The 27777-nt window shown below is 43.3% G+C and overlaps 2 protein-coding genes across 3 annotated transcripts in view; one reads left to right on the top strand and one right to left on the bottom strand.

Moving 5' to 3' along the window:
• Positions 1-17371, bottom strand: part of atm (ATM serine/threonine kinase) — a 28359-nt gene extending 10988 nt beyond the window's left edge. Inside the window, exons 1-43 of the mRNA XM_069147607.1 lie at positions 17113-17371; positions 16867-16974; positions 16568-16686; positions 15147-15292; positions 14761-14925; positions 14438-14603; positions 14104-14342; positions 13544-13713; positions 13259-13437; positions 12749-13120; positions 12447-12650; positions 12177-12278; positions 11815-12034; positions 11594-11725; positions 10470-10595; positions 10264-10353; positions 9971-10148; positions 9078-9271; positions 8913-8992; positions 8652-8807; positions 8298-8373; positions 7962-8095; positions 7039-7156; positions 6756-6926; positions 6401-6576; positions 5993-6236; positions 5720-5835; positions 5489-5615; positions 5159-5358; positions 4665-4839; positions 4083-4241; positions 3596-3728; positions 3416-3511; positions 3146-3317; positions 2894-3035; positions 2611-2784; positions 2142-2319; positions 1840-1945; positions 1540-1698; positions 796-898; positions 612-700; positions 408-510; positions 56-204 (exon numbers count right to left, since the gene is read on the bottom strand). Coding sequence (XP_069003708.1) covers positions 56-204; positions 408-510; positions 612-700; positions 796-898; positions 1540-1698; positions 1840-1945; positions 2142-2319; positions 2611-2784; positions 2894-3035; positions 3146-3317; positions 3416-3511; positions 3596-3728; positions 4083-4241; positions 4665-4839; positions 5159-5358; positions 5489-5615; positions 5720-5835; positions 5993-6236; positions 6401-6576; positions 6756-6926; positions 7039-7156; positions 7962-8095; positions 8298-8373; positions 8652-8807; positions 8913-8992; positions 9078-9271; positions 9971-10148; positions 10264-10353; positions 10470-10595; positions 11594-11725; positions 11815-12034; positions 12177-12278; positions 12447-12650; positions 12749-13120; positions 13259-13437; positions 13544-13713; positions 14104-14342; positions 14438-14603; positions 14761-14925; positions 15147-15292; positions 16568-16686; positions 16867-16938 — 6410 coding nt within the window. The 5' untranslated portion in view covers positions 16939-16974; positions 17113-17371. The remainder of the gene's footprint in view (positions 1-55; positions 205-407; positions 511-611; positions 701-795; positions 899-1539; positions 1699-1839; positions 1946-2141; positions 2320-2610; positions 2785-2893; positions 3036-3145; positions 3318-3415; positions 3512-3595; positions 3729-4082; positions 4242-4664; positions 4840-5158; positions 5359-5488; positions 5616-5719; positions 5836-5992; positions 6237-6400; positions 6577-6755; positions 6927-7038; positions 7157-7961; positions 8096-8297; positions 8374-8651; positions 8808-8912; positions 8993-9077; positions 9272-9970; positions 10149-10263; positions 10354-10469; positions 10596-11593; positions 11726-11814; positions 12035-12176; positions 12279-12446; positions 12651-12748; positions 13121-13258; positions 13438-13543; positions 13714-14103; positions 14343-14437; positions 14604-14760; positions 14926-15146; positions 15293-16567; positions 16687-16866; positions 16975-17112) is intronic.
• Positions 17372-17672: 301 nt separating this feature from the next.
• Positions 17673-27651, top strand: npat (nuclear protein, ataxia-telangiectasia locus). Of its 2 annotated transcripts, XM_069147606.1 has the most exons (18): positions 17673-17866; positions 18035-18153; positions 18269-18329; positions 18430-18502; positions 18920-18960; positions 19484-19720; positions 20115-20190; positions 20553-20676; positions 21169-21260; positions 21377-21455; positions 21586-21682; positions 21808-21924; positions 22271-22930; positions 23036-23635; positions 24261-24361; positions 24931-25024; positions 25129-26477; positions 26899-27651. In XM_069147606.1, exons 1-18 carry the CDS (start codon positions 17830-17832, stop codon positions 26977-26979), a joined length of 4038 nt encoding a protein of 1345 aa, XP_069003707.1. In that variant the 5' UTR covers positions 17673-17829; the 3' UTR covers positions 26980-27651. The 2 variants fall into 2 exon arrangements, with proteins under 2 accessions (XP_069003707.1, XP_069003706.1); XM_069147605.1 differs by having other exon boundaries at positions 22271-23635.
• Positions 27652-27777: the final 126 nt, after the last annotated feature.

Here is a 27777-nt window from a genome sequence, read left to right as displayed (position 1 = left end):
CCTTGTAACTCCAAGGCGTCCCTTTCATGTGAGCTTATGCCTCCCTCCCCCTCACCTCTCTGACAGCTCACAGTCCCACTGCATGTTCCTCCAGGCCGCTTGGAAGCGGAGGTCTCGCAGCTGAGCCCCCCACTCCACCCCTTCACTCTCCAGACCCCTCATGTAGGTGGCGAGGATGCTGCTCAGACCAAAGTTCTGCAGGCCCTGTCGGCACGTTTGTCAGAAACAACATCGAGATTAAAGAGAATTTTAGTTGACATTAATCTATACCTGAAATGAAACAAAATCATTTTGTTTGGGTAGAGGGATAATCTACAGCATGTGTTTTCAACATAGCATCAATCTCTTGTTTATTCACAAGATTAGTTAAATTCAAAACCTCCCCGGAGCAGGTTTCACCATCTTACCTCCACGATTCCCACTTGTCGTGTGACCTCAGGCAGAGTAGAGTGAAGGTCGTATGAGGTCAGGGCCTTCCCCCACATAGCCTCGTGCTCGTAGGTTCGAATCCTGTAAATTAGTGTTCCAAAAAAAATTAAAAGTGTTGTTCCCATAATGACTGAGCAACAAGAGGAAACGATTGATAATATGAAAGATCTGTTATTTTCTACCTTGTCAGTGGAGTGGTCATCGTCTCACCCCCACAGCCGTACAGACTGTCAGGCTCTCCGATGCTCCGATACACCTCAATCAGCAGCTCCTACAAGCGTAGAAGAGTGTCATACACAGAAGAGGGGCATTAACCCTTTTCGTACACATGACGTAACTTAAACGTATCGGGCATGAAGAACAAACCTGCAGATTGATGTCCTCCACACTCTGCTCAGTCAGGCTGGAGATGCTGAAGCTCTGGCTGCTCTCTTCAAAATTGATTTTGCGGGTTGCTCTTGACTTGGTACTGCAGGTTTGGTAAACGAATGGATCAAAAAGAGAAAAGTGTATAAAACTTTGAAATAGTTTTAGTCTGACATATGCTTTCAGGAAAGAAATAAAACTTTCCTCTGCCCTGTAGGATTAAGGATTGTTGAAACCGTTTTTCTCTCTGTTGTGGTTTATTTGATGTGATTTACAGGCCTGCATCTACCTCCTAGTAACAGGTTTATTATAGTACTCATTATTGCTTCCTGTGTGGAAAAAGTCAGGTGGTCTTCTCAGTCTGAACAACATGACAGAGATATGTACTTGTTGGTCTTACAAGGTCTACCTCCCTTCAATGCTAGACTGGAGCTCTGGACCAAATCAAACTCCATCTCATGTGCAGATCACCTTGGACTCCTCACAAAGGAGCCTAAAAATTCCTTCTGTGGGAACAATTTTAAATCCACGATCACCAACCATTCAGCTTCTGTTTGTACCTGCTTGTTGATTTCTACTTTAATTACTTGTTTTTACATACTTGTTTTATTGGACTGTTTTTAAGGCATTTTAAATTCGTACACTGCATCATTTTAAATGCAGCCTTCAATAACTTCACAAAGAACAACAAAAGCTCGACAAAAATTGAAATCCCATGTAAAAAATAAATCTTTCATTGCATACCTTCGACTTTCCTCAGTGTTTGCTTTTATCTTGTCGACATAGATCTCGGTGTACAGCAGAGCGGTGAAGTGAGCCGAGCAGGACTGAGCAGCTTTGGCCACCTCCAGGTAGTTCAGCTCCAGCCAGAAGTTTGAGTCACACACTGTGCCGCAGGAGTTACTGGAAGAAAGACACCACATTTATTTCAAAGGCCTAATACACACAATACAGGTCAGTTTGTAGCATCTACTATAGTGAAAGTACACCAGCAGGCCCAAACAGGAAATGAAACGTCCCTGTAGATTGAATGATGTTACAAACCTATCAGCTTCCAGTGGTCTCTTTTGGTGTCTCAGATAGTCAATAACAGCAAGCATGGTGCGCAGAGAGGTCTTATCGTACAAGCCCTGACTGGCAGCGTCAGACTCTGAAAAGAATAATAAATATGTATTACAAACAGTACACAAGAACATTCAGACTCCTGATTATAATGAGAAGTGTACCACTGCCATTTCCTGTCAAAATTCAGGAATATGATTTGAATATATACCACAGCCCAAAACCAATGAAAATAACTAATAGTCACTATTATTTGTCTTGACTCTGGTGAAGCTCAGACTTGCCAGAGTCAGAGTTGAGAGGTGTGGTGGACCGACTAGAGGCTTGAGCGCTTCTGGAACAAAAGGTGAAGAAGTCCTGAATGTGGGTGGAGAGCAGCTTCCTCCACAAACCGTCGGAGTCATCCAGAAGGATGGAGTGAATGATGAGGGGCAGCAACCTCTGACAGCAGTCCACCCTCACCTGGAGACCAACAGAAGACATAAGGTGCGTTTGGATCTGGAGCTCTCGATGGACATACAGTATGTAACTAAACAGAGTTAAACACAGAAGTAGATATTAGTCAGTGAATAATGGTATAAATGCTTTTGGAACAAAACCCCTAATTTACCCCTTCAATACTGCCCGTATTGTTACTGGGGATGTTGCAAATTTACTTTGATGTTCAATACTTTGGAAATACAGGCATTCAGGGGAAGTATTCAGTGTAATTATGAAGGGAAAAAGATGTTCAGGTGACTTCCAGGTGCTCACCAGACACAGCGGTCGTGACAGCAGCAGAGCCTCGCTCCTGACCCCTCCGCTGTCCAGCAGGGCCGTGCACAGAGCCTTCAGCCAGGCCTTGTGGTCGCCTTGTGGACTCCAAAACTCCTGGCTCTGCAGCTTCCCCCTGGCCTCCGTACTCTCCTCAGCACTCACAGCAGCCACCTGATTAATGCAGACAACACAGTCTTTAATATACAAAAGAAGAAAATATATTTGTAATATTTTAAAAGGAGAGTGTTAATGTTGAGACACAAACACAGCTCTAACCCACCTTACTCTTGGCTGTCCTGAAGGGGTTGAGGTAAGCCAGCATGGGATCTCTGTTGCCTTTGTGTTGGTCCCAGAAGTCGACTCCAGACTGAGTCGCGAGAACGTTCTTCACACACTGAGCTGCTGCTCGCCTCACATCAATACTGGCAGACAATCACGGCAGAGAACACAGTAAATACTAATGACACCCGCTCGCCTCTTCACAGTCCTGAATAACAACCTTTTGACCTCAGAGTTTTAGGAGTCACCGTACCGCGGTTGAGTGAGCGCGTCGTTGGTGCAGTTGAGGATGATGTAAAGACACTGCTGCTCAGTGGAGGTGAAGAGAGACACGGCCTTTTCATAGAGGGGGTCTCTGCCATGGAGCAGGGCGATGGTGGAGAAGTCCACTGGACCAAGCTCTCCCAGACAGCTGCCAGCTGCCTCTGCAGGGAAAGGAGTGTGTTATAAAATCTGAAAAAACTGAAGATCAGACACAGCCAACAACACAAAATACTGCTGCCACAGAAGTGATTTTATATACCTAGAATATCGTCTCCTCCAGGATGGTTAGCTGCTATCTTACAGAGCTGCAGCAGACTGAGGACCAGCTTCACCAGCACGCTGTCAGTGGGGTCAGCTAAAGAGGAGGACACAGAGCTCATTACTGGACAAACATTAAGTTCTTATGCAGAGACCATTTTAGTCCCTTTTAGCATCATACCATGGCACTCTTTGAGCAGCTCCCGGATCTGTCTCTTGTTGTCGTGCAGCTGTCTGGTCAGTTCCTTTAAGCCCTCGAGTCTGGTCAGAGGTAAGGAGTCACAGGACGTCACTGACAGGAAGTGGAGGATCTCCTGTTAATGGAAAACATGGAGGGGTGACAAAATGTGAGATTCAGTTTCAGTAATTTATTTGACTTTCCATCCCCTCATTTCACTGAGGAATCAGAGCTACATGTGCATCAAAACACATTAATGATTTAATGTATCTTAATTATTTACATCTATCCCTATAAACAAAATAACACATTTATCCTGTTAAAAGGGAGGGGTTTTTTCCTGTTAAAAGGGAGGTTTTTTTTCTTCCTGTTAAAAGGAAGTTTTTTTTCCTTCCTGTTAAAAAGGAGTTATTGTTTTTTTCAAGCAAAAACATCAAGGACAGACAATGAATCAATAAATTAGAGAGAAGTGAGGATGGTGAGTTGTTACCTGTCTCAGTGTAAAGGTGCCAGTGTTGTATTTGAGTTTGTGCTGAACAGACCGCAGCTCTCTGAACTCAGTGATATCAGGAAAAGGCTCCAACCTGCTGATAGCTCCTTTTAACTTCTGTTGATTCTCTATCATGAGAAACTGCAACAGACTCAGCACCTTTAGGGCAAAAACAACCAAAAAATTCAAAATATATCAAACTAGAACAAATGCACTGATTTATTAGACAAGTAGCAAAGAGTTTGTGCACAAAACTCCAATTTCTATTATTTTGTGTTTGAAGTTGACCATTTTTGGAATTTCTGCTGTTTTACAAAGTCTCTAAAATGACCAAATCATGAAAAGTGTTTATCCATCAACCCAATGTCAACAAACAAAGTGGTTCTTCAGTCCAGTACATAACATCGTACTTTAGTGGACTGCAACTGCAAATTTGGGAAACATATCTTTATATGTGTGTAACACAGTTGCATTTGTCTGCACTTTCCACAGATGACACATAATTACTATTTCAATGTACATCATGTTGCTAAAGGCCTGAATTAAAACAATAAAACCTTTAATAAACTACCTGTCACTTACCTGTTGGGATATAGAGGGCCTGCTGGTCACCTGAGATGTTAGAGTCCCAACGATGACCTGTAGGTGGCAGTCGAGAGCGTCATCGCAGAACTGCATTGCTGCCTGGCACACAGAGGTCAGCAGGTCGCAGCACAGAGAGAGGCTTCGGTTAGAAACCTCATCACACTGTTGTGGTCTATTAGAGGGACACAGAGTGGTTAGACCACCATGAGAAACATGGGACAGATGTTTACTTTTATAATTTTATGTCACCTAAAAACAACCAAGAGCGTAACAGTACAAAAGTAAGTACAAAAGTAAGTAAAAAATGCATAAATAAAATCATATAAACACATTTAGTAAAAACAATTATAGTTAAAATTAAGCTTCCATAAAGTTAATTTCAAATGTAAGGTTTAATTATACACACTATATGTGATATCTACAGTATACATTATATACAATAAATACTGTATGTCGTGTCAATTCACTTGTGAGCCCTAGCGTGTGCCGACCTGTTGTTGATATGGTGGATGAGTGTGTAGATGATGTCTCGGAGGACAAAGGCCCAGGCGCCTCCCAGGCCGTCCTTCACCTCCCTGAGCAGCAGGCCGACAAACAGATGGTACATGAGCAGGATGCGATGGCGCTCGTAGCTGTTGGTCGTCTCTGCTGCTCTGTCGCACACCGCCAGCAGGATCCTCTGGATAGAAATCTACAGTGCAGAAACAGAAGACACTTTTACCCAGAACAGCGGAAACAAAAATCTAAAGGTGATTCATGTCAAGACAAAAATTTTCACTGGCACGTAATGACCAAAAACTCACTTAGATGAGAGATCTTACCGGGGTTTTTGACAGAATGGCCACCACTGACTTGTGGTTGGCGCTGTGGCATTTGCTGAGGTAGTCCAGCGTAGCTTTGATGACATAAGAGCTGAAGTATGGTGGATTTGGTGCAGGATCCAGTTCTCTGAGAGACGTCATTTTATATTTAGGATAGTCGACAGAAACAAAACAGATAAATACAAATGAACTAACAGAAGAAAAATCATGGTAGATTTGAAGTATCAATACCCAATAAAGCGTTTCAGGTCCCCTCTGTCTCCTTCAGCTCCACCTCCTTCATACAGAGTCATCAGCAGCTCCACGACAATATCCGCCAGGTTACTGTGGATCAGGCTGTCAATTTGCTGTGGACACATTTTGAAATGTGAGGACAGACATGTCGTAAACTCAATTTAACTGAGCCTGTGACCCTGTATACCCTTTTGTCCAGAACACTCTTTTTACAGCTTTCAAAAGTAAATATTATTTATCAATAAATAAATGCCGCACAGCTGCGTTTACCTGTTTGCCCAGACAGCTGGCTTCTTTGAGCATGTTGTACACCCTGTGGGCCTTCTCTCTCTGCTGTGCCACCTGCGGGTCCTGGCCAGACAGCGCAAAGTATGGCAGGATGTTGACCATGATCTTCGGGAAACAGTCAGCCAACAAGTCTCTCCAGTCCTTCTCCAGATTCCTGCCGATCGACTTCACCTGCTCAAAGTCGTCCAGGAAGACCAGGTGGGGGATCAGCACCTGGTAGGAAGAGCTGCAAGGATGTTGGGAGAGGATGCTTATTCATCATTGTCTTCAAACATTGGATCCTTAATAACACTGTCTGTATTTTTAAACCTGGAAAAATACAATTTACAGCATTAAAAGGAGAAGTGAATGGAGTCATCGAAACGGCAAGGGACATGTTTATTTTCTCACTTGTAGAAATCTTTGACCGTGTTGTGGTCCAGCAGACTGTAGGGGAAAGATCCAAGAGTGTAGCGGTCATCAGACTGCCGCTGTGCGAGCCACTCGGCTACCAAGTAGTGCAGGTGAGAGCTGACAAATGTTTTTACGCTCCTGTAGCCCAGCGCCCCGGATACACTGCACAACATCTGCGGTGAGAAGAGGGACAGGACAACCATTCTTCCAATTCTCAGTTTTCAGAAGAAAATATAAAAGCTAAATCAAGTATCACATAGGTTATGCAAAGTACATTTTACTTTAAAACAGTTCAGATGCGGTGATTGTTGAACTTTAATTTTAATAACGCACAGAGACCTGAAACCGTTACCTTTTTGATGAGCTGTTCCTCGATATTATTCTCTTTGTAGGACTGGAAGAGTGCAAACAGAGACTGTTTTTCAAACACTGGGCTACAGCCCAGCACGACAGACAGACTCTTCAGCAGGGTGGCTTTGCGGTTGAAAATCTCATCCTGCTGGTCCTCTGAAGAGCTGCTTTTCTGTGTGATCACACAAATAATACACGTAAACAGACAGAAAATATGAGGAAAAGTTAAAAAACATGCATTAATAAACTGTTTCTTGATGTGTGGCCACATTGCGTGATCTTACTGGGAACTTCATCCCCTCCTGAGCCTTCAGGTAAATGTTCTCAAAAGCTGTCTGCTGGTGTTTTAGTGGCAGCATCTTCCTCTTCTCCGGATGCTCTGATCTGATCTCCAGAAACAGCCTGGATGCACAGGAGAACACGGTCAGCTCTCTACGACACACTTAACTCAGTGGTGCATGTGCCACTAGTAATACAATTAATTTCTTTCATCACGGAATTAATCTGTTGATTACTTTCTTGATAAATCGATTAGCTGTTTGGTCTTTAAGATATTATTAAATGGTGAAAAATGCCTACAGATGTTTCCCAAATCCCATGATGCAGCCTGAAATGTATTATTTAATATAACCTACAGTCCACACCCAAAACGGAGTCAATCTATTATCATTGAAACAGAAAATATTCACATTTAAGAAGCTGAAATCAGGGACGTTTAGCATTTTATCATTTAAGAAAATTACTCAAAACAATTCAGCGATTTTCTGTTGATCATCTGATCAATTAATTGACAAAATTTTGCAGTTCTAGTTTCATCTGACAGCATAACGCAAACGTTAGCTTGATACAGTTGGATTCGAACTCTGAAATGATTACAAATTCAAAAAAAAAGGAGGAAAGTGGTCTCACTGGACCTCACGGGTCAAACAAAGCTTTTGGTAACTGAATTAATAAATGATCCTTATATTTTGGAACACTAGCCTTACTTTGTTGTTTTTCTGGGGGTATTAGATGGTTAAATCAGTGAAGAGTGAAGTGGAACATTTTGGTAAAGGATGTGAAAAGCTTAGGGAACCTCTGAAGTAAGTAAATCAGTGCAGTCTAGGTTTAGATTTATCCTATCTGTTTTATAATGTACATATGTTTGTCTATCCAACATATTCTGTTACTTTATCAAAGGTGATAGGTATCACCCAGCTGAACTCACCTCTCCACTGACGTAGCTACCAGCATGCGGACTTGGTGGTGGGCATCTGCGAGGTGAGACGGGAGGATAAAGGACACTGGGTGGTCTTCCTTTCTGTCAGGATTCAGGATTGCCCACTTACAACATGGGTCAGCCTAAAAGCCAGACAGAAACAGTGCCTTGGTAATCATTCTTGCATGGTTCCCAAATATTTCTCATTCCCCAACCTCAGTTTGTTGCGATTGACCATTCAGACATAATAATGAAAGCAGCTGTGATGTTGGGGCAGCTTTAAAGACAATAACAACAGGATTATTATCCCTAATTGCACGCTAAACAACCTCTGTGACAATTTACCTCCAGCAGAGCAACCAGACACTGCACTAGAGCAGCTCGCACATGTCCCACACATTTGCCTGTATGGCTCAGGAAGCTGAAACACAGCACAATGGGTCAGTTGGTAATGGAAACAGCCGCGGTTGAGAGCACTGGAAAAATGATTCATGCTTTGAGAGTCTAATACTTTAGCCAACATTTTAAAAATACAATTTAAAATAATTCTCTCTCCCCCCCCCCCACCCCCCACCCCCACCGCGACTATGAGAGGAGGGACGTTTTTCACTTGTTTATCCTCTGTATGTTGCAAAAGGTTTATTTAATCTTAAAAGACCAGTCAGTCATCTGTGCACGGTGTAAAAATATGCCTCTGACCAGAAACCAGACAGCACTTGAAGCAGGGATCCCTGAACATGTCTCATCTCCTCAGGCAGGTGACGGGTTTTCCCCAGACTCTGTATGGAGGGTAACAGACTCAGCAGCACAGCAGCACAGATCTCTTGGTCCTGACGGTACAATAAACACAGGTCCCTGTGAACACAGCAACAAATACACAAAGTTAAGTTACATTGGACCGTTCACAACATGAATGAAACACCAACAGAATTATTTTGTGTAATAGAAAGGTTCCCGTACGCCAGAGGACGGAGCAGCGAGTCAAACTCCTCTGGAGAGAGCGAGTCCTCGGCAGGAAGCTTCTTCAACAGGACAAGATACTAAAAGAGAACCAGATGTTAGTGCTCAGCAGCTAAAGCCTCGATGCCACTTCAACCTCGACCCGCCGCACTCACTGCTACTAACCATGTGGAGGTGCAGGGCTTTGCTGAAGTCGATCTGCTCCACCAGCAGCAGCAGCCTGCGCCGCACCTCCTGCGGTTTGAAAAGCAGACCGTGGATGTGCTGGATGGAGCCGCACTCGCACAGGAACTCCAAGACTGCGAGGAGAGCCAGGTCCTGCTGCGCCAGGTGATCGTCTGCGAGCAGGCTTTTTGTGCCTGACAGAGGACAGAACGAAGATTTGTTTACCTGCTAGTCACTGAGAAGATGAGAGATTATTTCTGTCTGGTTGATCCAACACAAACAATACATTGTATATTTGTTTTTCACACTTCAGGTATTCGCCAGACACACGGGAGCTCCAATACAAGTGAAATCCTGCAAACGTTTTCTGCACAGAAACAGAACAGGGGCCCCAACGCATAGTGTGATTTAGAGAACATAAATCAATGCTTCATGTTTAGTGGACCAAAAGAAAATAAAGCTATTAAAGGCAGTGTTTAAGATAGCTATTACTAACCAAAGCTGCAGATTGTGGATACATTTCAGCCAAGAGCAGCTACTGTCAGTGATGTTAATGACTTGTATAGTAATAGATTTCTCTGCTTTTGTCTGAAGCTGTAAGTGTATAAATGATAATGATGATGATGATGATGATGATGATGTTTGCTGCTGATGCATTCGACTGTTGAAATGCGATTTAATGCTTCATCCTGAGGCGATGTGGTTACTCTGTTACTTTGTTCACTAAACAGCTAAATTAACCCAGAAACATCAGACACACCATGAGTAGCTGCTTTAATGGCTCTGATGTTTTTCCAGGTACAAAGTGTGTTATACTTTCTACCATTAATATCTGTTTTTTCTTTTTGGGGCAAACTGGGAAAAGATTTAGTAAAGAAACAATCTCTTCTTACATGGCCCGCAGGAAGTGTCAGTGTTGGCTCCCTTCTGTCTGTGGGTCCTGTTGGTGTGGGGCTCTTCATCATCAAACAGGTCAATATCATCCCCTTGTTGAGTTCTGGTCATTTCCCACTCATCATCCACATGATCGTTTTCATCCACAGCACTGAGTTTCTTGGAAACACTGCTTAGCTGACAAGACAGGGACGGAAGCTTACTTCAGAAAACCGGCTCTCTGTTATTGGAATTCAGATTTTCTGTTTTGTATTATTGTACCACAAACATCTCATATTTGTGACACACTTACCGACAGTTTGCAGATTTCTGCCAGATCACTGAGAAGGCTGGCCGGCAGAATCCTTATAAACAAACCAGAGGAGATGGAGCAAATTTGATCCTGCAGAGAAGAGGACAAATAAGTGAATTTAACTGTCCATACATCGACCTGACTTACGAAATAAAGCTGGTATTTTTAACATCATGGTTTGTTGTTATGATGAAGGCTGTTGTCACCTTGGTGTTTCTGCTGGCTGACTGGGTGCAAAGCTTCATAACGGAGCGCAGAGTAGCCATGGTCCCCTCCTCTGTCATTTTTACTTTCACACTAGAAACAAACCCGCTGAAGTCCTGGGCCACGGCCTGTTAGCAAGAACATCCCAACCACATTAAAGTTACAGTTCATATATTTCAACTGTTTTTTAGGGTACATAAACAGTAGAAATATGAAGGAGGAAGAGAGCAAGTGTTATCAGGCAGGCTGTCCATGAAGAGTAGTGGGGGAATCAATAAGTTCTGAGACTGCTCCTATTGTGCCTGAAAGAAGCACAGCATCGTGACTTGCACAGAGCACGGAGAAGATGTACCCATTGTGAATACGTACTCAAACACCGTCTGCAATGTCTTACGCACCTGAAATTCAGGCAGAGACCACACATCAAAGTCTGTGACAAATTATTGGGGAACAGAAAGAAGCAGCAGGGAGCCAAATCTGGCCAGTAGGGGCGGTGGGGAGCAACGTTTGAGTTGTTGTGGGTGACAAACTTGTGCATTTTAAATGTGCTGTGAGCAGATCCAATGTCATGTTGGAGAACCTGAGTGCTATCCCGCCACAGTTCAGGTCATGTGCATTGAATGTTTTTCCTCAGACGCCTCAGAACGTCACAGTAGAACTCAGTGTTGAGAGTCTGACTCTGGGGAACAAACTCACGGTGCACAACCCTGAAAATATCAAAGAAAATCCACCTAGTTTCTTTCCTGACCCGGTGTGCCTTTTTCGGTTTCGGACAGTGGCGTTACGCCCCTCAGAAACGCGAATGTCACTCAAAATGCCTCTCCAGGCTCATTGCTTCATCGCCATAGGCCTCCTGATTTCAAGGGTCTCTGTTGCCAATTTGACACTCATGTCCCTGGAGAAATCGCTGATGGTCCAGCTTTCACAAAAACATGTGTAACTCAGGAACTGATGATGATCAAGCGATAAAATTTATAGCATTTACTCATTAGGTTTATACCTTCCCCCTGCTTTGTGCACATCACGGTCCTGTGGATCATTTGAGCGCACAGGAGCGGTTTATGAACTTATTGATCCACCCTTGTAAATTCCGACGAAATTGTTTTAAGAGAGTCTGAATGTATACCTTTGCTTTCGTGAAGAGCTGTGAGTGACAAGCCTCCTCCTCAGTCAAGAACCCAGTGGAAACGTAACCTGCTAGAACAGCAGTCAGCTGATTGAAACAACGCACCAGACACTCTGGAGGGGTGGACTCAGCCTGTGGAGGGTCGATCAGAATAACATGCCAGTTTGTCACTACAAAGACTCTGCAGACACATACAAACACACACATGAACTTCAACTCACATTAAGTAAATGGTCAGCGACACAAAGCAGGGACTGCTCCAGCTTGTTTCTGAGGCCGGGGACAGCAGAAAACTGACTGTCAGCCGGCGTCATCTTCACTGATTCGTCTGCTTCTCGAATCTCTGAAGGCAGCATGTTGAAGCTGAACTGCTGGTAGAGTTTCTCAATCTCCTCTAAGTTGTCTTTGGCATCTGATGACAGTTGTTCTTGAAGAAATGCACTTTAAAAAAAAAAGCAAACGAATCCGTTTTATTCCAAAATGTTGCAGCTTTGAGTATGCCAAAGAACAATTCAATATGAAAAATGAGGGTGAAAAGCAGGTAGATTTGTTTTCATTATGAGGCCAGAATCACCGCCCTCACCTTTCCGCTCCTTCAGTACCCAGCAGAAACTTCAGGCCAACTTTTGTGTCTTTTAAGGTCAGTGAGACCAAGATGTTCGCTATAAGATTGTTAGGAAAGTCTCTGCAAACAAAAGAACATAGTAACACATAAATGTATGCAGTTTTATCTGGAAATCACACACAAAATAGACACATATCAACAAAAGTACGTGGAATTCATCTTTGGAGGTTATATTTTCTAAATCTAATTATCATTAACATCACTCTTCTTCAAAGTAGATGTGCCAACCTGCAAATGATGGGGTGTGGTCTGGAGTTGTCCTCCATCTCATCGCTCTGATCGCTCATCAGCAGCCAGGCGATGAGGGTCTCCTTCAGAGTAGGTGAGGAAGATGCTTCTGTGACTCCCGCAAAGTCCCAGCTGGAACTCGAGATGAGAATTTTCGGGACTGGACACTTTAGAAGGGCCTGGGTTAGACAGAATGCAGCACTCCTGCAAAAAAAGAAACACGAATTAATCCAGATTTTTTTTGTTTTCATTCAATATTAGGGAAGATGAACATAGCACAATGACAGAAGGATGAGACTCACTGAGATGGTTTGCATGCAGATCCAGAGAAAAGTTTCCAGAACTCTCTGTCCATATTAATCAGTCCACCGTGGACAATGGAGGCCAGCAGGTCCAGGCTGAGGGACTCTGTCTGGGATGAGCTGACGCCTCTCACTGCCAGGGTCCACACCCGAACCCAGAGCCTGCCCAGCTCCGCCCTGTGGACCTGGCATCTCTGTGGGTAGCCGGCCTGGCACCGGGCCACTTCCCTCAGGCAGCGCAGCACATACAGCCCCCTCTCTCCTTTCCGCTGCTCTGCCAGGAGCTGGTGCAGCACTGACAGCAGTGGGACCAGCTCCCGACCGGGCACCATGGACGGGTACTTAGAGGTGAGCATGCTGGTGATCTGCAGCCTGAGAGGAAAATGAAAGTTGGTGATTCCTTCATGCAATGCTCGATTTCAAGTGGTTACAACCAGAAAAACATCAGGCTTTCATGTCTCAAGATATACTCTGTATACCGGAAAATAATAATCAGTACAGCCAAGTTACCATGGTATAACATCAAAGTCATTATGCTGAGGCTGCAGATGGTCACGGAGGACCTCCCAGCCCACTTCAATGCGCCGTCTTTTGCTGGCTGCTCCATTAGTTGGACTGCCCATCTGCGTGGCTCTGAGGGAGGCATGGCTGACCTCTAAGACGTGACTGTCACTGTCGACATTGAACAGCTATGACAAGCAGGAAACACGGGATCATTATGGGAATTAATTATTCCAGAAAGTCACTTCTTTTTTTTATATTTGAAAAGTAGAAGTAAGGTTTGATGTTTCTTACCTGGTGACAGATATCAGCTGTGAGCTCAGTCAGATTGTCCTTGACAGCTACGTGTCTGTTCCCTGTGATGTACTTCCCTCTGCTGCCGATGTGACTGATCTCTCTGACCAAAGCCTCATAAAGGTTGTACAGCAGACTCCGCCACCTGGTCCAGTCCTCAGCATGAGCACCTGAAATACGAGAGGAGTCAGCACTTATTTTACATTACATTATTGTCAACCACTTTTGAAAGCAAACCCCAAGTTCAGCCCTTGGTTTAGGATAATTTCATGATATAAAAATTTATATTTTATGAAGTTTAAGGAAAGGAATGGAATCCAAGTCACCTTTATTCTCATTTAAGTTTTGTCACAGTTACTTCTGTCATTAAGGAACACAATTTTGAGATCTTTCCTTGGTGGTGCAATTTTTACTTTTTAAATCAAATCAGTGAAATCAGTGGACCGATTACAGAACCGTACACAACCCAGAATAAAGCCGGACTAATGAATATTGACAGCTGAAGATTTCACTGCAACTAGAAACAAAATTTGCTGTTAAAAACAGAAATATCACTCGACCTGTGTCCGGTGTCTTGGCTCCTTTTGGGTGGTGAATACAAATCTGCAGGTTGAAAAAGTCCACGATCTCCTCTTTGAGAGATGCACTGGGCCTCATGTCCGCCCACACATACAGCACAGAGTGGAAGAGCTCCTCTCCCAGTTGACACACCCTCATCCTGCAATTCATGGCCGCCGATCTTAAGAAGACGTTCAGAGCTGCGACGAGGTGTTCCAACACGGCCAAGTGTTTCTCCTGTCTAACACGATCATAGAAAACAACAAGTGTGTGATGTTTACATTTACAACGGAGAGCAGAACATTATCAGATGAAGGACCGGTAAAAAGGCTTCACCTGGCATTCAACAGTGCTTTGGAGAAGAAGCTGAACAAGGTGTTGTTGAACCCATCAGTCTGCATGCAGCAGCCCTGCACCACCGTGTGGATCACTCTGCTCACCAGGACACGGTTGATGGATTTGGATGAAGAGTTGAACAACCCACAGTACAAGTCTAAAAGACCTATGGATGAAAAAAAACCAAGTACAAATCCATCCATCCTTCCCTTTATCAGTCTTTTGATAAGTAAAATGATCAAACTCAGGGCAAATGAGAATGGATAATTTAATTCCATAAACATGTATTGTTTTAAACATATCTAGACAGATAGCCCACTTACTTTCCCACTGCTGTTGACTGATGTCACACCAGTACTTGCGGACAGAGAGGATGTCCTTCAGAAGGAGGCTGCTATAATTTTCTCCATATGCTGAGCAGCAGTATGAACTCTGCAGGACCTCCATCACGTGTTTCAGCAGCTCGCTGCACTTTAGACGAGGTCCCCCTGCAGGAAAAAGAGAGACTCTGTGACAGCAAATAAATTCAAACTGATTGCTCAGGAATTTCAGTTAATTTTACTCGGGGCACCATAGTCAGGTGAAGTAATGAGATAATATTCAGACAGCTACAAAAATGTTCCCTGATGTAATGTAACATTCATCAGTTCATCTAAAATGTTCTCATATTGTAAACAACAAAGACATCACCCAAAGACAGTGGCCTTACGTTTGTTTGCGTAGCGAATGAAGTATTTGATTAAGCTGCACTGTTCAGACATTTTCTTCTGCCGTGTGGCCAGCGTTGTTGCGGTGACGTTGGATTTGCTTGATTGCATGCTTTCCGTCTCCTTCTGGATGTAGCCCTGCAGAAACCTGAGGTGAGCAAAAAGAGAGGATTCAAAACAGGATAATGAAGCCATTTCTTCTGGTAGATAGACTTTACCAAAGCACAATTATAAAAGACGGGTGAGGATGCAAGGAGGAGAGGTGAAGAAGAGATGGCGTGCAGCGTGGATTGGGTGGAGAAGACTGTCAGGAGGAATTTGAGGCAAAAGAGTTACAGCATGAGTCAAGGTAAGGTGGCACTGACAAAAAGGCAGGAGGCAGAGCTGGAGAAGAACTGAAAAAGAACTGAAGTGGAGAAAAAGTCAAACTTTCATTTTTAAGTCTACAGAACTTTTGCTGCTGTGCTTTTGTTTTGAAGGATATAGGTTTTCCTTGACGTAGCTCACGAGCAGCGGCTGTTTGCTGCCAGTTGTCATGAGAGTAGCAGCCAAAATTGAATTTTTTTTTTTCAACAGGTTTAAGTCTGCCCTTTTATTGAGCTGAAAAAACAGTCTTGCTGTTTTAATTCATATTTCACACAGTCCAATTAAGATTCTTGAAACTTGATGAGCATCACCGGTTTAAACTAGTTTGAAAAGCACATATACAGTACTTGTAGATCAAAGTAAGTCCTCTATTTTATTTTATTGGGTTTTGGAACTACTTCCACTTTTGCTGTACTTTGTTTGTTTTTTTGTTTATTTCATGGTTTCAATAAAGACATTGTTTATTACAGCCCTATCTTTTAAGTTAAGTTGGCTTAACTTCGTGACTGAGGAAAAATGTGGGTCCTGAGGCTGGAGTAGTTGAGAACCACTCTAATAGAGGGACAACTCAGGTTGGATCTCAGGGTGGATTCTTTAAAGTGAAAGAGACGAGAGTGAGATGGTTTGGACGTGTGTGGAGAGGAGAGGCAAGGCAAGTGGAAAAGAGGAAGGAGGTTTGTAGATGTTGTGAGGACATGCAGGTGATTGAGAAGATGTAGAGGAATGGAGGAGATGTAAAAAGAGGAAAGTAGAGACAGAAACACAATTTACAAGTTTGTGGCACAAAATGTAATGAGAACAAATTCTTGTGACGTAACTTCAGAGTAAGGTTCCCAGCAGTCAGCTAGTGTTTGTGGATGATGCAGAAAATGAAAGTGTAACTAGACTAAAAACAAACTAGTCCCATTGTTTTAGCATGCAAAGTAAAAACAAATTATAATCAAAATAAACCATTACCCTACCAATGCAAGCTTCGGAAAAGATGTGTGCACAAAAACCCCACGGAACCAGTTTTGTTGCACATTTACAAAACATGCAACTATGCAGAGGTGGCTACCTGAAAACAGCATCCCATGTGAGTTGCTTAGAGCCTTTAGCTTTAATTCCTGAGGTGCGATCCAATTCTTGCACAGTCTCTGGAGATCGAAGGAGCAGTTTGAAGCGCTCGGCTTCTTTCTAGTGGCACAAAGGGAGGGCACATCACAAACATTAAGAGGAAGGGTTTATACTGTAATAGCTGGTATTTCAGTATTGGCTGACACCTTGGAAGAATATATCTGATTTCATTGTATATATATATATATATATATATATATATATATATATATATATATATATATATTTAGGTGTGTTTACCTTCCTCTCTGTAGCTTTGTCATTCCCCAGCCCTCTGCAGCAAAGCAGGAGGTCCTGAAGAGCCATACTCATGGTGCCTTACAGTGGATGTACAGGAGACTGCTCTAGCTGCAGGGGCAGGATGTTGACAACAGAGGATGTTTTTATTTGTCCACCGTGTATAATCAGCTTTCTTCTCCAAACAACTACACACGAGTCAAGTGACAGTTCAAATAGCTGAACAGTTAACTTCGCTGCTAAAATTACCTGCATGGTCTATCCGGCTATGTAGACGAACTACTGCAGCAACGCGACGGTGCCGGGCTCAGTCTGAACTGGATTATGAAGAGTCCATTCAAACACTCAGTCTGAACACACACACCTCAACACGACCGTAGTTACAGATGTGTCATACCTGCACGTGCATATGTTAACCGAGATGCTACTTTAACGCCCACGTAAACTTTGCCATCTTGACGTGCGTTTGCAGCAACGTGTACGCACACGCAAATCACGCAGGAAATTCCCGCCCCAACAGCGGCGGCGAAAAAGGTCGCGTCACTTCCTGGTCATGGCTGCCGGTAAACGAGTCCGTTAGCTTTACTGTCAAAATGAAAACAACCTTTCTGCTTCGTCGGGTAAAACGTAATTGCAGTGGTAGATTACCTATTGAAGACACGTTCAATACATCGCAGCACGTACGTGTGGACAGGATCTTGCAAAGCACGATGCGGTGTGACGATTTGCCTCGGACTACAAGTACCGGAAGTCTGACCGGCATGTTATTTTCGACACTTCCGGTTTTACGTGCTTGAGTTCCCCGCCTTTTGAGTGAGCGGCGGTGTCCGGACGACGTCGTCTTCACAATAATACTCCCGACGCCTTTATTATTTGTGACGCTGTGCAGCCAGATTTCTGAGCGTTTTCCCGAACATGTAGTCAACTCTTCGCTGCTGCGTCCGTCGTACGAACCACCGGGCGGTCATGTTGCTGCCGTCCGACGTCGCTCGTCTTGTTTTGGGTAAGTCCGGTCTCGACGCTAGCTGCGGCGTTTAGCCGACAAAACGGCAATAAAAGTGTAAACAGGGCGGCTCGAAGCTCGCGGCTGTGAACGGCTCACTTCGCCGGCAGGTCGTTTGCTCGTCACTGTCCCGTGAACCGGTTGAATACGGTCGTCTCTCTTCTCCAGGGTACCTGCAGGAGGAGGGACTGTCGGCAACAAGCCAAGCTTTCATCCACGAGAGCCCAAACCTGAAGGAATATGCGGAGCACACCACAGGAGATGGGACGATTCCTGCTTGTGTTTTTGTAAGTTTGCCTTAAAAAAACAACAACAACAACACATCTCACATACTCTTCCGGTGGGTAAGCGAAAGTTAAGCACACAAAGATGTTTGTGATTCATTGTTTCCTCTCCACACAGTTTATCTTTGGGAAAGGCCTCACGTCCATTTTAAATGAGTATGTGGCTGCCAAAACAAAAGGTAAGAGTTCCTGTAATTGTCCCTATTATTTAATGTACCCTTGTGTGATCTATTATTATTCATGTCTCCTGTTGTTGTTGTTGTTGTTTTTTTCCAACAGAGTCCTCCAGTGAGGTTCCTCTCATTATGTCTTCGCTGTGGAAAAAGCTGGATTATACACTCAACCAAATTAAGTAATGAACTTCATTATCTGAATCTCAGCAACTTGTTTTTTTATGGAGCGGTGTGTAGGATTTAGTGTCTTACAGTGAGGTTTCCAGCTGCGTGGGAGAATCCACAGTGGCCTTTCAGATCATGTAAAAAATGCAAAGTAATGCCAATGTTTGGTTTGTTTGCTCTGGGCTACTGTAGAAACGTGGCAGCTTCCACGGAAGAGGAACCACCCCCTGTTTCGATATGAAGGGCTCATTCGAAGCAAACGAAAAACACGAGTTTTCTGTTGATTATACGCTAATAAAAACATTATGAATATTATATTTATTTCTGCCAATAGGTCACCCCAAATCCTACACACTGTACCTCTCGGCTTCATCTTAAATCTGGTTCTTTCACCGATATTGTTCAATTCTTCTTCTTTATGCCGTCCTTAGGTCCATGCAGAATACCCCCGCAATATCGGCTTTTCAAAGAAGTAAGTTTGTTTTAGGTTGTCCATTTTAACGTAACATTTCATTGTTTACACTCTAAAATCTTTGGCAGCAGGTTACAGATTCTTATCATCACCAACCTAAGTAGATTAACACAGACACACGATTTTTTTTAACATATTTGGATTAAGATTTTCTACTTTTCAAATGTGTGGAGATGCAGCTGAAAGTGACAGATAGCTGTATAATCTGTTGTGATGATGAATTTACATGCAGATAAATATATAATATGGAAAAGTAATCTGACTACTTGAAAAATGGATTCCCTATTCATAAACATTTTGGGATTGCATGGCTGTTGTTGAGTGAAGTGCTGATTTGTCTAACCTCAAGTGTGTAAATCCCAATCAACACAGATAAATGTTTAATATAATGGAAACGCCAGATTACACACGGAGGGTAGAAATGATCAGCATCATCACTTACAGTAGTCAAACATTGATTTAATGTGTTTACTTGGGGGGTTTGTATGTGGGCCATTTATTTACTAGCCTCTGTCCATTGCAGCACGTTCACGTGTTGGAGGGGCAAACTTGGCCAGACAGCGGGCCTTGACCGTGGCTTCTGCTGGTGGTCTCATCTGCTCCTCTGTTTCTGAAACGAGCTCCATCATGAGCCCAGCGCACCCCCACCATAGCATGCTGGGCCACTCCACTCCTGTGTGCTACACTGGCACCAGACCAGCTCCTGGCAGCGGCACACTCCACCAAATTCATGATGGCGGCCGATTTGTAAATACACCGAGTCAGTATCATAAAACCTAATTGTTTATATATTTTTATTTTTAAGGTTGAGCTGTTTTGTTTTGATATTTGTCCCAGTCATGGTTTGAGTAGCGGCTAACATTGTTGCAGTGCTTGCTATTTTCTTTCTTTCTTTCTTTCTTCCTGGCGCTCACGTGGCATTGATGGTTTAATCTAATATGACATGTAAACATTAGCCCCACTGTCTTTGAACAAAGATCTGTTTTTATGTAGACATATGAAGCACTCAAGTAGCCCAAAAGTTTTCCCCATTAAAACCCAAACTCTTCTTAATTTGTTCAAGGGCTCTTGAAAGATTAAGTAACACACTATTAGCTCTTTATATCTTTGCATACAGCCTTTGAATAATGTGTGACATAATTTGTCCATTTCAGGGGATTCACCGATACAGATCATTGTTTCAGAGCATCGGCTAACTCCTGGTCCGATGTCTCCTGGTCGACGGAAATGGTAGGGATGGTTGTTATTGTTGTTTTGACCGCACATTACTTGAGAGAGTAAACACAAATATAGCACAAAGCTGAACATTAATTACAATGGCTGGCTTACTAGTGACAGGGATGTGGAATAAACATTTTTAACATTTTGAAGTGATTGCAGAAAAAGCAGCGGTGTAATTAACGTGTCATGTCCACTGTGAGATGTCAATTGGCTTCCCAAGTGAAGCTTAAAAATCATGTTGTTTTTACGCTAGAAAGGGTTTGATTGAAAAGATTTTAGTTTGTGGCGTTTTTGTTTTAGGTTGAACTCTATTGTGCTCATAACTTGTAAAAGATGCTACCTACTCTAAAAATCTTTTGTGCTGCCTTCAGGGACACCCCCAGAAAGAGAGGTGGTGCTCTGAGCGTGTCCAGCGGCCCCGGCAGATCTGCAACGACTGTTGGCAGCCTCACTGCAGAACCCCAACCTGAAGAGGCCGTCGACGAGAACTTTCCTGTAAGTATGACGGTGTTGTTGGCTTTTTTGAACGCTGAAATGAAACACTGAAATTTTGAACATAACTAGAAGCGTTTTCGTCTTGGTCCATCTGAAAATTAGGGCTGAATTATCAATAGCTTGTCACTTTTGTAGTACGAGGGTCTTAGATGTTCTGGACAAAGAGCTATAAGGCTTTAACACTGAACTTTGAAAGAGTTTGATCTAGTTTTGGTGGTGGTTTTAGTTTGTCGTGTGGGGTCAGCATCCCTGGGACAAGACTTCACACTTACAATTAAGTTTAATATTTTTATGATGTAACGAGGAAATGTTACTATATATTCAGTCAGACCTGAGAATTGTCACCATTACCGCCGTGTCTCTAGCAGCAAAAGGAGATAACAACTTTATCGCATCTGAAATTGCATGATCTATAATTCAAAGCATTCATCTTTTAAAGTTCAAGAAATCCTCCGTTCTGTGAGTTCAAATGAAACATCTCAATCTTCACAGCAACTTGTGATACAAAATGCACGTGACAAGATACTGGGCGACAGGGCGCTACAAGAGAAGCTTGCTGAAAACATCAACAAAATCCTGGCCAAGTGAGTAATGAGTTGTAACTCTGCATATATATTAAGTTGTTGTGATGGATAATGTATTATGAAAGCTTGTCATAATATGGCTGTACTATTTTCTTCTATTTCATCTCTAATATCAGTGAGCCAACACCCCAAACATCAAAGGCCTCAAGTACAATAGAGGAAGACCAGTCGATCGATGAAATCCTAGGATTACAGGTGCTAAACGATACAGTCATGCTAATGTTATAATCATGTAATTTCTTTTAGATTTTTATCTCAATCACTTGGTCAAGCTTTGCTTTTTTTCCTCTGTTGTGTCTCATTGTTTTCTGACATATATTGTCAGGGGGAAATCCACATGAGTGACGACGCCATCCACGACATTTTGGAGCAAACCGAGTCGGACCCAGCTTTTCAGGCCCTCTTTGACCTCTTCGACTACAGTAACGACAACCTACTTTTCTTTTATTGTTTTTTTTTTTGTGCAGAGTACTTTTGAGTCACAGTACAGTTACAGTACAATTGAAAGGTTTTCAATAACAGACTTTTTATACTTGAATATTTGCAGATAAAACCAGGCTCACTGATGGAGAACCAGAGGATGGAGAAGTTAGCAGTAGTCCAGAAGAGAGTGACATCGCTGGACCTTCATCTGCAGTCAGACCCCTTCAGAGTGATGATCCAGGTATTCCTATGGTCGAAAAGTATCTCATCTCACACAGGTTTCTAGCAGGTTACTATTTGTACTTCTTCTGGACATGTTGTTCAACCAAGTCAAAAATCAAAAGTATGGAGTCATTATTAATAATTGATCTGAGTGCCAACATTGAAATTTGAAATGAACTTTGGGGGGGGGGGGATTTACGCTTCTCGTCAGCCATTCAGTTTCTGAAGATGCGTTAAAAGTAACAAATCTGATACAATTTATTTTTCCGTGAGGATGAACATTCTTAGTTGTACGCCTATAGTTGCCTTAAGTACATGGATAGGGAGAAAATAATCATTGAATCTTGCTCTGTTGTTTTTTTTAGGTGCTACAAACAGAGATGCTAATGCTTCAGACGCAACAGCAATGACACTAAAGACGAGAGCTGGACAAGAGCGTAAGACCAGGAAGTCAACTGCTCCCACCTTGTTGAAGAAAATAATTATTTGCCCGGTTAGCAGAGCATCCAGAATTGAAAACAGTTCAGCCAGATTGTTATCAGCTCTCGGAGACCCCCCGCGTGTGTCCTTTGCAGCAATGGACTCAAACAGAAAAGAAAAAGGCTCTTTCTTTAATAACAGTGCCGGTGTAACACCAATGGATATTGATGAACCGCTAAATACACCTCCTCCTTTCGACTGCTTGGCCCCTCAGGAGCCTGCCACAAAGGACAGCTCCTCCACCAGCTCTGCCCTCAGTGAATCGTCCGCATTTCACTTATCAAGAGACTCTGCTGCATTTGCTGTGCCGGAAGAGACGTCTGCCTCAACCACGGGCAAAAAACCAGCACAAGGATCTAAAGAGCAACCTGCTTCAGGCCCCTCTTCAGTGCTTTTGTCACCTGTAACAGTTCAGTTGGTTAACACTCCAATGCCAACTGCGAACCTACCCCATATATCACTTTCAAGCAGTGGAGCAGACACTCTGCCGGTGTCTGCTCTCTCAGTAACTCCCCTGTCTGTTTCTACAACAGCTGCTTCTGCAGGTGCTTCAGTTACAGCTGCATCTCTCTCATCATCTTACATCACTGCCCCATTCATTGCTGCGCCTGACTCATCTTCATCTGCTTCTACCTCTGCAACTCTTACAGCTTCACCTGCCCCACCTGCTGGCCCTTCCTCCCATGCCCCGGTTGTCGCGGTTGTCACAACACCTGATCCTTCGACCACTAAGCCCAGCACGCCCAGCAAGGCTGCAGCAGACTCCAATATAATGTCTTTGAAGATCATCATAAGTGACAGCCAGGATGTGGACTCTTCCAGCGACACGGTCTTGAATCAGGCAATTTCTAGCATTTCTGAGGACAAGATACCCACCATCTACCTTTCCTCCCCAGCTAAGTCCCCTGCAGGCCCTGTCACTCCGAAGGCCAGCTTTGATGAGGCGGCACTGGCAGTTAGTGGCTTACAAAGCTCGGAGGCACATCCTAGTCCTCTTAGCGGCAAGGCCGGAGCAATAATCGCATCCCCGTTAACCGGGACATCACAGGCCCAGCAAAGCTATATAATTCAATTACCCCTGGACAACCCTGAACTCCAAGCAACCACCGCCAGCTATTTCCTTGTGACTGAACCCACGACTCCAGATGTTCAAACCAGACAGATACTGCTGCCGGCTGGCGTCTCAAAGCCGCTGCCCACCAACCTGTATGGGGTGACCACGCCAACTCGCTCCCAAGGCTACTCCACTGGTAAGAAACAAAAGACTTGAGTCATCTTACTGGTTAGAAATGTTTTTCTGTGCACGATGAGGTTCTCTTCCACATTCAACACATTCTGTAGATTGTAGCGCAGAATAACTGAGAATATTAAAGTTAATCTCATAAAAAATACTGGAAACACTACGGTTGACGATAGTCCAGTTTGAGTCTTTCTTGAACCGGCGGGTACAGTTAAGGACTGTTAATGAAATCTTAAGTATTAATATTTGACAAATCACAGATCAATTATTAATTGCAAAATGCGCCATTACACAACATAATTTTTTACATAAACATTTTATTTAAATGAAAATGTTAAATAAATAAATACAGTATATATATGATCTTATCTAACCTCATAGGGCAAATTTGATAACATATTGATGATATTGGCAACAGGTTATTGCTTACCTGAGAGCAACGATTCATTTTACTGCAACAGGACAAAAGATGTCTGCAGATTGATGATGATGTTCACTCTGGAGCTCCTCATATCACCTCTTAAGTGTTGTCCCTGATGCAGCAGAGATTCACCTGTTTTGTCTGTCAAACGTTTTACCATAATCTTTAAGTATTGGTGTTATTGAAAAATATAATCAGTGTTTCTTGCGTGCAGGGTCAGCGCTCATCTTACCATCACCTGTTAAGCCCATGATGCTTCCTGTGTCTGTTGTGGGACAAAATACTCTGGGGAAGGTCCAGGTGGTGTCCAGTCAGGTAACATTACTATAAGTTGGGAGTTAAGAGTGTTTCCTTTCTTACCATTTTCACTCGAATAATAGGATGATTCCTGATTATTCCAGTTACACTTTGGTCCATGAAACGGTATCTTCACATTGAATGGATTGATTTTCATGAAAAATACCTTATTTTGGAAAATTTTGTGGGCTCCTATTTAGGGCCACTTATATTATAGTAACACCTTAGTAAACACAATGTACAAAACTAATGTTTTGGTTTTCAAAACCAAAAATCTTAATGTGATCTGCTGATCACGTCTAGATTTAATGTCTTAGCCACTCTCAGGCCAACACGTCAACCTACACACACGGCATCTCATACTTAAACCGGCAATTTACACAAAATTTACTCCACGTTTGTGCTTACAGATGAATCAATATAGGTTTTTTAATGAACCCACAGTTCCACTATTTATAAGGCTTCAATAATAGCAACATTGTTAGTATGTTTCTGTAGTTGTGTAATGTGTGGCACAATGAACACTGCCACCACAAGGAAAGCCAGCCATGTCCAGAACAAAAACACTTGAATTTTTATGTTTACAGTTTGTTACCTTACCGAACCCTGCACCAGCGCAGCAGACAGAAACTGTCCTGCCCAAACCTCTAACAGTGGCAACCAAACAGTCTGCACCTGCTGGTAAGTTACAGGTTAACCTGCAGCAGTGCTTCCTGCTTGCTCAGCAAGCAGTCATGGCTGATTTCACTGCCTCCCTTCTCTTACCTTATTTCTCTGAATTCCAGGTACTGAGAAAAATCTGGTTGTTACGGTGGTTCAACCCATGACGGCTGAAAACACAGGCCAGCAGGATCCAGAGAAGGGTCCCAGTCATAAGAGAATTTTACGTTTTGACTCTTCTGCCGTGGTTCAACCACAAATAACGAGAACCACCACACACGCGTCTCCAAAAACCTCCACATCACAATGTCTCCAGCAGCCTGAGAAAAATAAAAGACAGTCTGTCACTCGGACACAGCCCACTATCTTAGGTGGTAACAAACCCAAGAGGAGAGTAGAGACTGTCAGATGCTCAGCAGATCCTCATGCTGGAGTAGGCTTTGAGAAGAAGTCCATACAACAGAGCCAGAAAAACACTGTTAAAAAGAACTCTCGCAAACAGGACCATAACATTTGTAACCACGAGTCTATAAGTGCAAGCAGCAGCAGCAGCAGCAGTGTTGATGCTTCACGGTCCGAGGCTGTGAAAAATTCAGAATCAGGAAGGAGATCAAAATCTGGTGACAGGAAACTAAATCATGATCAGTGTAATGATGAGGCCACAGCTAAGCATTCTCAGAGCTCCAGGTTGTCCTCTGATCCCGCACTGAATTCAGGAATTAGAAAGGACAAAGAGGAGAACGGCAGGAAAGAACCCGCAGAGAAGACTCCTCTGAAATCACACGAGGGCCGTACAGAGAAGAGGACCCCCACTCAGGAGATGCCTAATGTCACGGCCAACAAGGAGAATGAAATGAAGGGTAGCATGCAAGAGCAGCAACAGCAGTCAACACCTTCATCCTCAGCATCAAGAGACTTTAGCCCCCCAGCTGCCACTCAGCCGACCTCCAACACGCAGTCCAAGGCTGCAAAAGCCTCGTCAAAGACCAGTTCTTTGGCCAAACAGGCAGCTGAGATGCTGCAGGACATCCAAGGGCTCAACTCTCCTCCCACCCCAGTCAAAAAGCCTGGAGCGGCCAGTTCAGACCTCAGCCTTCCTGGGACTGGCCGAAACCAGGAGGCGCCCGCTGATTCTCCCAAAACACCTTCCCGACAGAAGAAGAGTAAAGATGGAGAGGGGACTCCCAAGCAACAATTGCCTCCGAACACCCCGGACGTACCCTCCTGCAGCCCTGCCAGTGAAGCTGGCAGTGAAAACAGCATCAACATGGCTGCTCACACACTCATGATTCTCTCTCGTGCTGCCATCGCCAGGACAGGCACTCCTCTGAAGGACAGTTTGCGTCAGGAGGGAGTCGGAGATAAGTCGCATACAAGCTCAAGGAACTCTAAGAAACGCAAACAGGAGTCTCCTGCAGCCAGCCCCTCTGCAAAGAAAGAGGCAAAACAATCTCCCAGCAAAAAGACAGACCGGGTGAGTACAACACAAGTAGGCATGTGTTTTAAAGTCATGCAGGCTCAGCGCATTGGAGAGTCTTGCTTGTAGGTGTGAATGTATTCAGCTGCCCTGTTATAGATTGACAGACAATCTGTACTGTTGGATCAATCCAACAGTTTTCTATGATGGTGTTTAATGAGCATCACAGCCACACGGGGCCACATACATAGAATTATCCTCTTATTGATAGAAAATAATGGTGATTTTTATCAAAAGAACATCAACTTTGAATCAGTATTTTATTGTTAGATAGTATTGAAGTGTTTAACGACGGCATGTTTGAGTTCCGGAAAAAGCAGATCTCACTAATATTGCCATTAAATGAAGGCAAATGTTTATACTTATTTTTGTCATCTGACTTTATGACCTTTTGATTTCAACCTTTTTTTGTTTGCAGGAGAGGAAGAAACTTGTAGATTGTTTTCCCCATGACTTGGATGTGGATAAGTTCCTGTCTTCACTTCACTATGATGAATGAAACCGGACACGGCAACAGAAAAGGACTTCCATATCACTACCTACTTAAGTTACTGTCCAGGAATAGAACAAGCCATCTGCTTAACCAGTGCCTACGGTTCCTATTAGTAGCCTTGCGTGAGACCTTATAAGCAGCCGTGTCTCCTTCAGCCAATGTGAGACGTTAATTCGACTTTTTTTCCCGTGTAGATTGTAGCCTACATGCTACAAGTTGCACTGGAATAAAATCTTGCTCTATGCAGCAGCAGTAGGGCAACCATGACACTTTTTTATTTTAATGTTTGTTATCGTCATCCTCCCTTTCTATTTGAATCATCACTGTTTTATACTAGAACAAAACAAACCATTTTGTTTTGGAGCTCTTTGACATAATGGCTTCACTCTTAGCATTTCCTTGGTCAATATTTGACTCTTTGATAAATCCGCCTAACACTGACTGACAGCTTGATATTTGAGAGTACGCCTCGGAAAATGTCTCTGCCAGTAATTTTCATAACTCTGAATAAAGAGCTCTCATTGGTTTTAGTTATTTCGTGTTCAAAAAATTCTGAAAACAAAAGTAATGTGAATATAATTTTTTGTAGCATATACGTGTATATCTTTTGCAAAATCAGATGCATTTTTGCAGCTGTGTGTAATTTTCGATCAGTGTTGTAATAAATTCAAGGAACAACTGAGTGTGTTTTGCATCCGGAAACACACAATCAACTTTTTAAGCTACAACAACTGAATCCCAGATGATTTAGTAAACAGCTTGTGTAAATGTTGGCGGTTATAAGTAATGGTACAACACTGGGAG

The sequence above is a fragment of the Embiotoca jacksoni genome, unplaced genomic scaffold, assembly GCF_022577435.1.
Source record: "Embiotoca jacksoni isolate LCO1_2020_lvr unplaced genomic scaffold, fEmbJac1.0.p SCAF_14, whole genome shotgun sequence".
Lineage (NCBI taxonomy): Eukaryota > Metazoa > Chordata > Actinopteri > Embiotocidae > Embiotoca > Embiotoca jacksoni.
The sequence above is the reverse complement of the archived record's forward strand: the minus strand, read 5'-3'. Positions and strand labels throughout refer to the sequence as shown.